Source organism: Styela clava, chromosome 7 (assembly GCF_964204865.1).
Source record: "Styela clava chromosome 7, kaStyClav1.hap1.2, whole genome shotgun sequence".
Classification (NCBI taxonomy): domain Eukaryota; kingdom Metazoa; phylum Chordata; class Ascidiacea; order Stolidobranchia; family Styelidae; genus Styela; species Styela clava.
The window spans coordinates 88257-101113 of record NC_135256.1 but is presented as its reverse complement, the minus strand read 5'-3'; the positions used below and the strand labels follow the sequence as shown (position 1 = coordinate 101113).

General features: G+C 42.2%; 1 protein-coding gene across 1 annotated transcript in view; it reads right to left on the bottom strand.

Moving 5' to 3' along the window:
* LOC120330223 (uncharacterized) overlaps window positions 1–9210 on the bottom strand; it is an 80459-nt gene extending 71249 nt beyond the window's left edge. The window contains exons 1-2 of the mRNA XM_078114344.1: window positions 8598–9210; window positions 7588–7680 (exon numbers count right to left, since the gene is read on the bottom strand). Coding sequence (XP_077970470.1) covers window positions 7588–7680; window positions 8598–8649 — 145 coding nt within the window. The 5' untranslated portion in view covers window positions 8650–9210. The remainder of the gene's footprint in view (window positions 1–7587; window positions 7681–8597) is intronic.
* Between the last annotated feature and the right edge of the window lie 3647 nt (window positions 9211–12857).

Sequence of the window (12857 nt, the reverse complement as noted above, 5' to 3'; positions counted from 1 at the left end):
CAGAAGTGAAGAAGACTCAACTCCGAGCAAAGTTATGGGCACACACTTAGAAGTAAAGAAGACTCATCTCCGAGCAAAGTTACAGGCACACACTTAAAAGTAAAGGAAACTCATATCCGAGCAAAGTTACAGGCACACACTTAGAAGTAAAGAAAACTCATCTCCGAGCAAAGTTACGGGCACTCACTCAGAAGTGAAGAAGACTCATCTCCGAGCAAAGTTACAGGCACACACTTAGAAGTAAAGGAAACTCATCTCCGAGCAAAGTTACAGGCACTCACTCAGAAGTGAAGAAGACTCATCTCCGAGCAAAGTTACGGGCACACACTTAGAAGTAAAGAAGACTCATCTCCGAGCAAAGTTACGGGCACTCACTCAGAAGTACAGAAGACTCAACTCCGAGCAAAGTTATGGGCACACACTTAGAAGTAAAGAAGACTCATCTCCGAGCAAAGTTACGGGCACTCACTCAGAAGTAAAGAAGACTCAACTCCGAGCAAAGTTACAGGCACACACTTAGAAGTAAAGAAGACTCATCTCCGAGCAAAGTTACGGGCACTCACTCAGAAGTAAAGAAGACTCAACTCCGAGCAAAGTTACAGGCACACACTTAGAAGTAAAGGAAACTCATCTCCGAGCAAAGTTACAGGCTCTCACTCAGAAGTGAAGAAGACTCATCTCCGAGCAAAGTTACAGGCACACACTTAGAAGTAAAGGAAACTCATCTCCGAGCAAAGTTACAGGCACTCACTCAGAAGTGAAGAAGACTCATCTCCGAGCAAAGTTACGGGCACACACTTAGAAGTAAAGAAGACTCATCTCCGAGCAAAGTTACGGGCACTCACTCAGAAGTAAAGAAGACTCAACTCCGAACAAAGTTATGGGCACACACTTAGAAGTAAAGAAGACTCATCTCCGAGCAAATTTACGGGCACTCACTCAGAAGTAAAAAAGACTCAACTCCGAGCAAAGTTACAGGCACACACTTAGAAGTGAAGGAAACTCATCTCCGAGCAAAGTTACGGGCACTCACTCAAAAGTAAAGAAGACTCATCTCCGAGCAAAGTTACGGGCACTCACTCAGAAGTACATAAGACTCAACTCCGAGCAAAGTTATGGGCACACACTTAGAAGTAAAGAAGACTCATCTCCGAGCAAAGTTACGGGCACTCACTCAGAAGTAAAGAAGACTCAACTCCGAGCAAAGTTACAGGCACACACTTAGAAGTAAAGAAGACTCATCTCCGAGCAAAGTTACGGGCACTCACTCAGAAGTAAAGAAGACTCAACTCCGAGCAAAGTTACAGGCACACACTTAGAAGTAAAGGAAACTCATCTCCGAGCAAAGTTACAGGCTCTCACTCAGAAGTGAAAAAGACTCATCTCCGAGCAAAGTTACAGGCACACACTTAGAAGTAAAGGAAACTCATCTCCGAGCAAAGTTACAGGCACTCACTCAGAAGTGAAGAAGACTCATCTCCGAGAAAAGTTATGGGCACTCACTCAGAAGTAAAGAAGACTCATCTCTGAGCAAAGTTACAGGCACACACTTAGAAGTAAAGAAGACTCATCTCCGAGCAAAGTTACGGGCACTCACTCAGAAGTAAAGAAGACTCAACTCCGAGCAAAGTTATGGGCACACACTTAGAAGTAAAGAAGACTCATCTCCGAGCAAAGTTACGGGCACTCACTCAGAAGTAAAGAAGACTCAACTCCGAGCAAAGTTACGGGCACACACTTAAAAGTAAAGGAAATTCATCTTCGAGCAAAGTTACAGGCACACACTTAGAAGTAAAGGAAACTCATCTCCGAGTAAAGTTACAGGCACTCACTCAGAAGTGAAGAAGACTCATCTCCGAGCAAAGTTACGGGCACACACTTAGAAGTAAAGAAGACTCATCTCCGAGTAAAGTTACAGGCACTCACTCAGAAGTGAAGAAGACTCATCTCCGAGCAAAGTTACAGGCACACACTTAGAAGTAAAGGAAACTCATCTCCGAGCAAAGTTACAGGCACTCACTCAGAAGTGAAGAAGACTCATCTCCGAGCAAAGTTACGGGCACACACTTAGAAGTAAAGAAGACTCATCTCCGAGCAAAGTTACGGGCACACACTTAGAAGTAAAGAAGACTCATCTCTGAGCAAAGTTACGGGCACTCACTCAGAAGTAAAGAAGACTCAACTCCGAGCAAAGTTACAGGCACACACTTAGAAGTAAAGGAAACTCATCTCCGAGCAAAGTTACAGGCTCTCACTCAGAAGTGAAGGAGACTCATCTCCGAGCAAAGTTACAGGCACACACTTAGAAGTAAAGGAAACTCATCTCCGAGCAAAGTTACAGGCACTCACTCAGAAGTGAAGAAGACTGATCTCCGAGAAAAGTTATGGGCACTCACTCAGAAGTAAAGAAGACTCATCTCTGAGCAAAGTTACAGGCACACACTTAGAAGTAAAGAAGACTCATCTCCGAGCAAAGTTACGGGCACTCACTCAGAAGAAAAGAAGACTCAACTCCGAGCAAAGTTATGGCCACACACTTAGAAGTAAAGAAGACTCATCTCCGAGCAAAGTTACGGGCACTCACTCAGAAGTAAAGAAGACTCAACTCCGAGCAAAGTTACGGGCACACACTTAAAAGTAAAGGAAATTCATCTTCGAGCAAAGTTACAGGCACACACTTAGAAGTAAAGGAAACTCATCTCCGAGCAAAGTTACAGGCACTCACTCAGAAGTGAAGAAGACTCAACTCCAAGCAAAGTTATGGGCACACACTTAGAAGTAAAGAAGACTCATCTCCGAGCAAAGTTACGGGCACTCACTCAGAAGTAAAGAAGACTCAACTCCGAGCAAAGTTACAGGCACACACTTAAAAGTAAAGGAAACTCAACTCCGAGCAAAGTTACAGGCACACACTTAGAAGTAAAGAAAACTCATCTCCGAGCAAAGTTACGGGCACTCCTTCAGAAGTGAAGAAGACTCATCTCCGAGCAAAGTTACAGGCACACACTTAGAAGTAAAGGAAACTCATCTCCGAGCAAAGTTACAGGCACTCACTCAGAAGTGAAGAAGACTCATCTCCGAGCAAAGTTACGGGCACACACTTAGAAGTAAAGAAGACTCCTCTCCGAGCAAAGTTACGGGCACTCACTCAGAAGTAAAGAAGACTCAACTCCGAACAAAGTTATGGGCACACACTTAGAAGTGAAGAAGACTCATCTCCGAGAAAAGTTACAGGCACACACTTAGAAGTAAAGGAAACTCATCTCCGAGCAAAGTTACAGGCACTCACTAGAAGTGAAGAAGACTCATCTCCGAGCAAAGTTATGGACACTCACTCAGAAGTAAAGAAGACTCATCTCTGAGCAAAGTTACAGGCACACACTTAGAAGTAAAGAAGACTCATCTCCGAGCAAAGTTACGGGCACTCACTCAGAAGTAAAGAAGACTCAACTCCGAGCAAAGTTATGGGCACACACTTAGAAGTAAAGAAGACTCATCTCCGAGCAAAGTTACGGGCACTCACTCAGAAGTAAAGAAGACTCAACTCCGAGCAAAGTTACAGGCACACACTTAAAAGTAAAGGAAACTCATCTCCGAGCAAAGTTACAGGCACACACTTAGAAGTAAAGAAAACTCATCTCCGAGCAAAGTTACGGGCACTCACTCAGAAGTGAAGAAGACTCATCTCCGAGCAAAGTTACAGGCACACACTTAGAAGTAAAGGAAACTCATCTCCGAGCAAAGTTACAGGCACTCACTTAGAAGTGAAGATGACTCATCTCCGAGCAAAGTTACGGGCACACACTTAGAAGTAAAGAAGACTCATCTCCGTGCAAAGTTACGGGCACTCACTCAGAAGTAAAGAAGACTCAACTCCGAACAAAGTTATGGGCACACACTTAGAAGTAAAGAAGACTCATCTCCGAGCAAATTAACGGGCACTCACTCAGAAGTAAAAAAGACTCAACTCCGAGCAAAGTTACAGGCACACAATTAGAAGTAAAGGAAACTCATCTCCGAGCAAAGTTACGGGCACTCACTCAAAAGTAAAGAAGACTCATCTCCGAGCAAAGTTACGGGCACTCACTCAGAAGTAAAGAAGACTCAACTCCGAGCAAAGTTATGGGCACACTCTTAGAAGTAAAGAAGACTCATCTCCGAGCAAAGTTACGGGCACTCACTCAGAAGTAAAGAAGACTCAACTCCGAGCAAAGTTACAGGCACACACTTAGAAGTAAAGAAGACTCATCTCTGAGCAAAGTTACGGGCACTCACTCAGAAGTAAAGAAGACTCAACTCCGAGCAAAGTTACAGGCACACACTTAGAAGTAAAGGAAACTCATCTCCGAGCAAAGTTACAGGCTCTCACTCAGAAGTGAAGAAGACTCATCTCCGAGCAAAGTTACAGGCACACACTTAGAAGTAAAGGAAACTCATGTCCGAGCAAAGTTACAGGCACTCACTCAGAAGTGAAGAAGACTCATCTCCGAGAAAAGTTATGGGCACTCACTCAGAAGTAAAGAAGACTCATCTCTGAGCAAAGTTACAGGCACACACTTAGAAATAAAGAAGACTCATCTCCGAGCAAAGTTACGGGCACTCACTCAGAAGAAAAGAAGACTCAACTCCGAGCAAAGTTATGGGCACACACTTAGAAGTAAAGAAGACTCATCTCCGAGCAAAGTTACGGGCACTCACTCAGAAGTAAAGAAGACCCAACTCCGAGCAAAGTTACGGGCACACACTTAAAAGTAAAGGAAATTCATCTTTGAGCAAAGTTGCAGGCACACACTTAGAAGTAAAGGAAACTCATCTCCGAGCAAAGTTACAGGCACTCACTCAGAAGTGAAGAAGACTCAACTCCGAGCAAAGTTATGGGCACACACTTAGAAGTAAAGAAGACTCATCTCCGAGCAAAGTTACAGGCACACACTTAAAAGTAAAGGAAACTCATATCCGAGCAAAGTTACAGGCACACACTTAGAAGTAAAGAAAACTCATCTCCGAGCAAAGTTACGGGCACTCACTCAGAAGTGAAGAAGACTCATCTCCGAGCAAAGTTACAGGCACACACTTAGAAGTAAAGGAAACTCATCTCCGAGCAAAGTTACAGGCACTCACTCAGAAGTGAAGAAGACTCATCTCCGAGCAAAGTTACGGGCACACACTTAGAAGTAAAGAAGACTCATCTCCGAGCAAAGTTACGGGCACTCACTCAGAAGTACAGAAGACTCAACTCCGAGCAAAGTTATGGGCACACACTTAGAAGTAAAGAAGACTCATCTCCGAGCAAAGTTACGGGCACTCACTCAGAAGTAAAGAAGACTCAACTCCGAGCAAAGTTACAGGCACACACTTAGAAGTAAAGAAGACTCATCTCCGAGCAAAGTTACGGGCACTCACTCAGAAGTAAAGAAGACTCAACTCCGAGCAAAGTTACAGGCACACACTTAGAAGTAAAGGAAACTCATCTCCGAGCAAAGTTACAGGCTCTCACTCAGAAGTGAAGAAGACTCATCTCCGAGCAAAGTTACAGGCACACACTTAGAAGTAAAGGAAACTCATCTCCGAGCAAAGTTACAGGCACTCACTCAGAAGTGAAGAAGACTCATCTCCGAGCAAAGTTACAGGCACACACTTAGAAGTAAAGGAAACTCATCTCCGAGCAAAGTTACAGGCACTCACTCAGAAGTGAAGAAGACTCATCTCCGAGCAAAGTTACGGGCAAACACTTAGAAGTAAAGAAGACTCATCTCCGAGCAAAGTTACGGGCACTCACTCAGAAGTAAAGAAGACTCAACTCCGAACAAAGTTATGGGCACACACTTAGAAGTAAAGAAGACTCATCTCCGAGCAAATTTACGGGCACTCACTCAGAAGTAAAAAAGACTCAACTCCGAGCAAAGTTACAGGCACACACTTAGAAGTGAAGGAAACTCATCTCCGAGCAAAGTTACGGGCACTCACTCAAAAGTAAAGAAGACTCATCTCCGAGCAAAGTTACGGGCACTCACTCAGAAGTACAGAAGACTCAACTCCGAGCAAAGTTATGGGCACACACTTAGAAGTAAAGAAGACTCATCTCCGAGCAAAGTTACGGGCACTCACTCAGAAGTAAAGAAGACTCAACTCCGAGCAAAGTTACAGGCACACACTTAGAAGTAAAGAAGACTCATCTCCGAGCAAAGTTACGGGCACTCACTCAGAAGTAAAGAAGACTCAACTCCGAGCAAAGTTACAGGCACACACTTAGAAGTAAAGGAAACTCATCTCCGAGCAAAGTTACAGGCTCTCAGTCAGAAGTGAAAAAGACTCATCTCCGAGCAAAGTTACAGGCACACACTTAGAAGTAAAGGAAACTCATCTCCGAGCAAAGTTACAGGCACTCACTCAGAAGTGAAGAAGACTCATCTCCGAGAAAAGTTATGGGCACTCACTCAGAAGTAAAGAAGACTCATCTCTGAGCAAAGTTACAGGCACACACTTAGAAGTAAAGAAGACTCATCTCCGAGCAAAGTTACGGGCACTCACTCAGAAGTAAAGAAGACTCAACTCCGAGCAAAGTTATGGGCACACACTTAGAAGTAAAGAAGACTCATCTCCGAGCAAAGTTACGGGCACTCACTCAGAAGTAAAGAAGACTCAACTCCGAGCAAAGTTACGGGCACACACTTAAAAGTAAAGGAAATTCATCTTCGAGCAAAGTTACAGGCACACACTTAGAAGTAAAGGAAACTCATCTCCGAGTAAAGTTACAGGCACTCACTCAGAAGTGAAGAAGACTCATCTCCGAGCAAAGTTACGGGCACACACTTAGAAGTAAAGAAGACTCATCTCCGAGCAAAGTTACGGGCACACACTTAGAAGTAAAGAAGACTCATCTCCGAGCAAAGTTACGGGCACTCACTCAGAAGTAAAGAAGACTCAACTCCGAGCAAAGTTATGGGCACACACTTAGAAGTAAAGAAGACTCATCTCCGTCCAAAGTTACGGGCACTCACTCAGAAGTAAAAAAGACTCAACTCCGAGCAAAGTTACAGGCACACACTTAGAAGTAAAGGAAACTCATCTCCGAGCAAAGTTACGGGCACTCACTCAAAGGTAAAGAAGACTCATCTCCGAGCAAAGTTACGGGCACTCACTCAGAAGTAAAGAAGACTCAACTCCGAGCAAAGTTATGGGCACACACTTAGAAGTAAAGAAGACTCATCTCCGAGCAAAGTTACGGGCACTCACTCAGAAGTAAAGAAGACTCAACTCCGAGCAAAGTTACAGGCACACACTTAGAAGTAAAGAAGACTCAACTCCGAGCAAAGTTACAGGCACACACTTAGAAGTAAAGGAAACTCATCTCCGAGCAAAGTTACAGGCTCTCACTCAGAAGTGAAGAAGACTCATCTCCGAGCAAAGTTACGGGCACTCACTCAAAAATAAAGAAATAAAGGAGACTCATCTCCAAGCAAAATTTTGGGCACTCACTCAGAAGTGAAGCTGACTCATTTGTAATCAAAATTATGTGCACTGACTCATAGGTAAAATTGATTCATATATAAGCAAAGTAACAGGCTCTTTATTAAAAAACAATACCTGTAATGTCTTTATCTCTCTCAAATGTTCCCTTAACTCTCGTGTAGCCGCATGTAGGGTTGGTTGAAGACTCAAAATCACAAGTAAGATCGACTGAAAAACAAAAAAGAGTTTTTTGGAGTCAGAGCCTTGTATTCTGGCCTGAACTGAATATTATTTTATTATCGTGAACAAGACTGTAGAGTCAGATCAAATTAACAATTGACATATGGTAAAACAATTTTTATTCCGACTCACATTTTACGCCCAGAGATAAATAAATGTCGGAATGTCAGATTTCAATGGCGAGGTTAAAATTACCAATGAATACTCAAATAGCAAGTTTGCTAAGAGTTCCTAACAGTCTATTTCGGGAGGCTTCCATGAATTGGACTTAAGAGGTGAAATGTTCTTTTGAATAGAAGTCAGATTTTGATTGGGGAGTCTGCTCAGCTTTTAAGATATGATTTTAGGTATTCATCACATGAGAGAGGGAAGTCAATGCGACGGTTTAATCATCTAGCAAATCCCATCAGTGGCCTCATTACCAGTGCCTGTTAAATTTAGAAACAGCCAACTAGTTATTCGTTTCAGATACACGGACTTGGTAGTAAGGAAGCTGAATGCCATGAGCGGTTACGTGGACAACTTTTTTGGTAGTTTTGATTGTTATTTTTCAGTTTTTAGTTGTGTTTCCAAAATATAGTTGTGAATCAAATAAATTGTCATTTTTAAATTGTCTCTAGTACCTATAAACGGCACATTGTTTATTGTTTTCATAAAAATGATAGTTTTGAACATTTGAGTCAGTTTATAAGAGCCAATTCTCCAACACACTCTCAGAATCGGCGTTAAAAATTTTGCTATAATAAAGTGTGAGGAGACTTTCCCAGAGGTCAAGGGTCGAAGAAACGTCCATTGGAAGTGCAATTAAAAAGATACACCACAAACGTAGCACGAGGCACCAACCACCGAACACCCTGGAGTTTGGAAAGTTACCCCCGAATACACAGCGCAATGTCAACACCTACCTACGCAGGTGGGCACTTCTCCCCAGGTTCTATTTTTTCCGCATTTTCCCATGTTTGATCCTTGAAGAACGTATCCAGCATTGCATGAATATTCGATAGTCTGACCAAACTCTGAGTCAGGTGCGGTCGTAGTGTCTACAGTCCCATTGACTGGAGAAATAGGTGCTGGACAGGTACGTACTGTAACTGAACATTGAAACAGTTATAAAAGTTCATACTAGACTTTTTAACAGATTTACCACACTGCCGAAGTATTTTCCCCACTATTCGACACCATTATAGTAAATGGAGTAGTAATTGGGATGACGTATGCTCACCCCCCTCCTTTAGAGTTGATACAAGGCAACCGCAATCTTTCATGTTTTAGGCCTCAGGGGCTGATTAATCCACAAATGTGCCACGAAAACCCGAACCAAATTTTGACATAAGTTAATTCTGACCCTCATTCGACTATGCAATTTAAAAATTACGTCACTATGACTCCACAGTAACGGATATAAAACACACCAAAATATACGGACGGTCGTCCAAAACGTGCAGACGATCAGCCGAAATTGAGCAACCTGTATCCTATGCAAAGTTATTATCATCGCTGGATTATTTCGTAGAGCTCAAAATGAACAGAGTTTAAATTGAACAATTGAGTTTTACGAAATGATCGAACGACAAGAAAACGAAATAGAGAAATACCACATATCTTGCTCGATTTCAAGTTATCGTGTGCACGTCCAGAACCACCGTCCGTATATTTTACATGCTTGTGTTATTACGTCACTGCGAGTTAAGAATAGCGTAATCAGATCATCAATAGTCGTATGGGGGTTAGAAATGACTTATTCAAAAATGAGTATTCCGCGACCCCTAGAAGCGAGAGGATTTCTGGACTCCTTACAGCCGCAGGGTGGTTCACGTAAACAATGGTTAATAGTATGGCGGCTTCCAAGACAAATACCTGCCAAAATATTCCCATACCGACATAAACTAGTAAACGAACGAGATGGCGTGGTTCGCCATATTTTTATGCCGTCTTAACGGCGTTCGTCTCCACGGGATAAGTATATAATCCAATCCTTTATTGGCCAGAAAGCAGCAAATAAGAAAAAAACTTTCTCAATATCTATTCTAGTGCATGCAATACCAAAGAACAAAGACTTTCATACTCTGAGACGTGGTCGTTTCTTTGCCACCTACAACAGAGGGCGGCACTGAGTTCGTCTCTGCTTCTTCCATCACCTTTTTTAATTGATTGAGCCCACTTTTCATCCCGTCTAATCGTTCCGTTAAAGCTGCAAAACATAAATAAAAACAGAATTTAAATTGAGCCATCAGTTTTACAATCCGAATTCAGGGAATTTTTGGTGCTTCAGAAGTATATGCACCAAGATGTCGCACAATCTTTTGTCGCTCGAGGGACAAAATCAAAGGTTGCAAGTCATTGGCGGGCCACACATATTTTTAGAAAGTTTAAAACCGAACGAATGACCGATGAATCACATTTTTTCACACAGATCAGAGTTTAAATTTTAAGCAGCGCGCGAAGAAAAAATGGGGGTGGGGGTGGGGGTGGGGGTGGGGGTGGGGTTGGGGTTGGGGTTGGGGTTGGGGTTGGGGTTGGGGTTGGGGTTGGGGTTGGGGTTGGGGTTGGGGTGGGGTAACAATTGACATATGGTAAAACAATTTTTATTCCGACTCACATTTTACGTCCAGAGATAAATAAATGTCGGAATGTCAGATTTCAATGGTGAGGTTAAAATTACCAATGAATACTCAAATAGCAAGTTTGCTAAGAGTTCCTAACAGTCTATTTCGGGAGGCTTCCATGAATTGGACTTAAGAGGTGAAATGTTCTTTTGAATAGAAGTCAGATTTTGATTGGGGAGTCTGCTCAGCTTTTAATATATGATTTTAGGTATTCATCACATGAGAGAGGGAAGTCAATGCGACGGTTTAATCATATAGCAAATCCCATCAGTGGCCTCATTACCAGTGCCTGTTAAATTTAGAAACAGCCAACTAGTTATTCGTTTCAGATACACGGACTTGGTAGTAAGGAAGCTGAATGCCATGAGCGGTTACGTGGACAACTTTTTTGGTAGTTTTGATTGTTATTTTTCAGTTTTTAGTTGTGTTTCCAAAAAATAGTTGTGAATCAAATAAATTGTCATTGTTAAATTGTCTCTAGTACCTATAAACGGCACATTGTTTATTGTTTTCATAAAAATGATAGTTTTGAACATTTGAGTCAGTTTATAAGAGCCAATTCTCCAACACACTCTCAGAATCGGCGTTAAAAATTTTGCTATAATAAAGTGTGAGGAGACTTTCCCAGAGGTCAAGGGTCGAAGAAACGTCCATTGGAAGTGCAATTAGAAAGATACACCACAAACGTAGCACGAGGCACCAACCACCGAACACCCTGGAGTTTGGAAAGTTACCCCCGAATACACAGCGCAATGTCAACACCTACCTACGCAGGTGGGCACTTCTCCCCAGGTTCTATTTTTTCCGCATTTTCCCATGTTTGATCCTTGAAGAACGTATCCAGCATTGCATGAATATTCGATAGTCTGACCAATCTCTGAGTCAGGTGCGGTCGTAGTGTCTACAGTCCCATTGACTGGAGAAATAGGTGCTGGACAGGTACGTACTGTAACTGAACATTGAAACAGTTATAAAAGTTCATACTAGACTTTTTAACAGATTTACCACACTGCCGAAGTATTTTCCCCACTATTCGACACCATTATAGTAAATGGAGTAGTAATTGGGATGACGTATGCTCACCCCCCTCCTTTAGAGTTGATACAAGGCAACCGCAATCTTTCATGTTTTAGGCCTCAGGGGCTGATTAATCCACAAATGTGCCACGAAAACCCGAACCAAATTTTGACATAAGTTAATTCTGACCCTCATTCGACTATGAAATTTAAAAATTACGTCACTATGACTCCACAGTAACGGATATAAAACACACCAAAATATACGGACGGTCGTCCAAAACGTGCAGACGATCAGCCGAAATTGAGCAACCTGTATCCTATGCAAAGTTATTATCATCGCTGGATTATTTCGTAGAGCTCAAAATGAACAGAGTTTAAATTGAACAATTGAGTTTTACGAAATGATCGAACGACAAGAAAACGAAATAGAGAAATACCACATATCTTGCTCGATTTCAAGTTATCGTGTGCACGTCCAGAACCACCGTCCGTATATTTTACATGCTTGTGTTATTACGTCACTGCGAGTTAAGAATAGCGTAATCAGATCATCAATAGTCGTATGGGGGTTAGAAATGACTTATTCAAAAATGAGTATTCCGCGACCCCTAGAAGCGAGAGGATTTCTGGACTCCTTACAGCCGCAGGGTGGTTCACGTAAACAATGGTTAATAGTATGGCGGCTTCCAAGACAAATACCTGCCAAAATATTCCCATACCGACATAAACTAGTAAACGAACGAGATGGCGTGGTTCGCCATATTTTTATGCCGTCTTAACGGCGTTCGTCTCCACGGGATAAGTATATAATCCAATCCTTTATTGGCCAGAAAGCAGCAAATAAGAAAAAAACTTTCTCAATATCTATTCTAGTGCATGCAATACCAAAGAACAAAGACTTTCATACTCTGAGACGTGGTCGTTTCTTTGCCACCTACAACAGAGGGCGGCACTGAGTTCGTCTCTGCTTCTTCCATCACCTTTTTTAATTGATTGAGCCCACTTTTCATCCCGTCTAATCGTTCCGTTAAAGCTGCAAAACATAAATAAAAACAGAATTTAAATTGAGCCATCAGTTTTACAATCCGAATTCAGGGAATTTTTGGTGCTTCAGAAGTATATGCACCAAGATGTCGCACAATCTTTTGTCGCTCGAGGGACAAAATCAAAGGTTGCAAGTCATTGGCGGGCCGCACATATTTTTAGAAAGTTTAAAACCGAACGAATGACCGATGAATCACCTTTTTTCACACAGATCAGAGTTTAAATTTTAAGCAGCGCGCGAAGACTGACCATTTGAATATTTTTGCGCCATAAACTATTTGCACTTAGCATCAACTTTTAGGCGTTTTGTTGCAAGTTGTCTAAATTATAATTGAATTATAGGCTCATTAAACGAGTAATTGTGACTTATATACTTGTAACGTTCTAATATAATTTAGTCTACACTTGAATTCTTTTGCGTAAAGAAGATAATCGACAAAACAGCTGTTTTGTTACTATAATTCAGTGAAGCGTCGCGGGCCAGATTATATTGCTC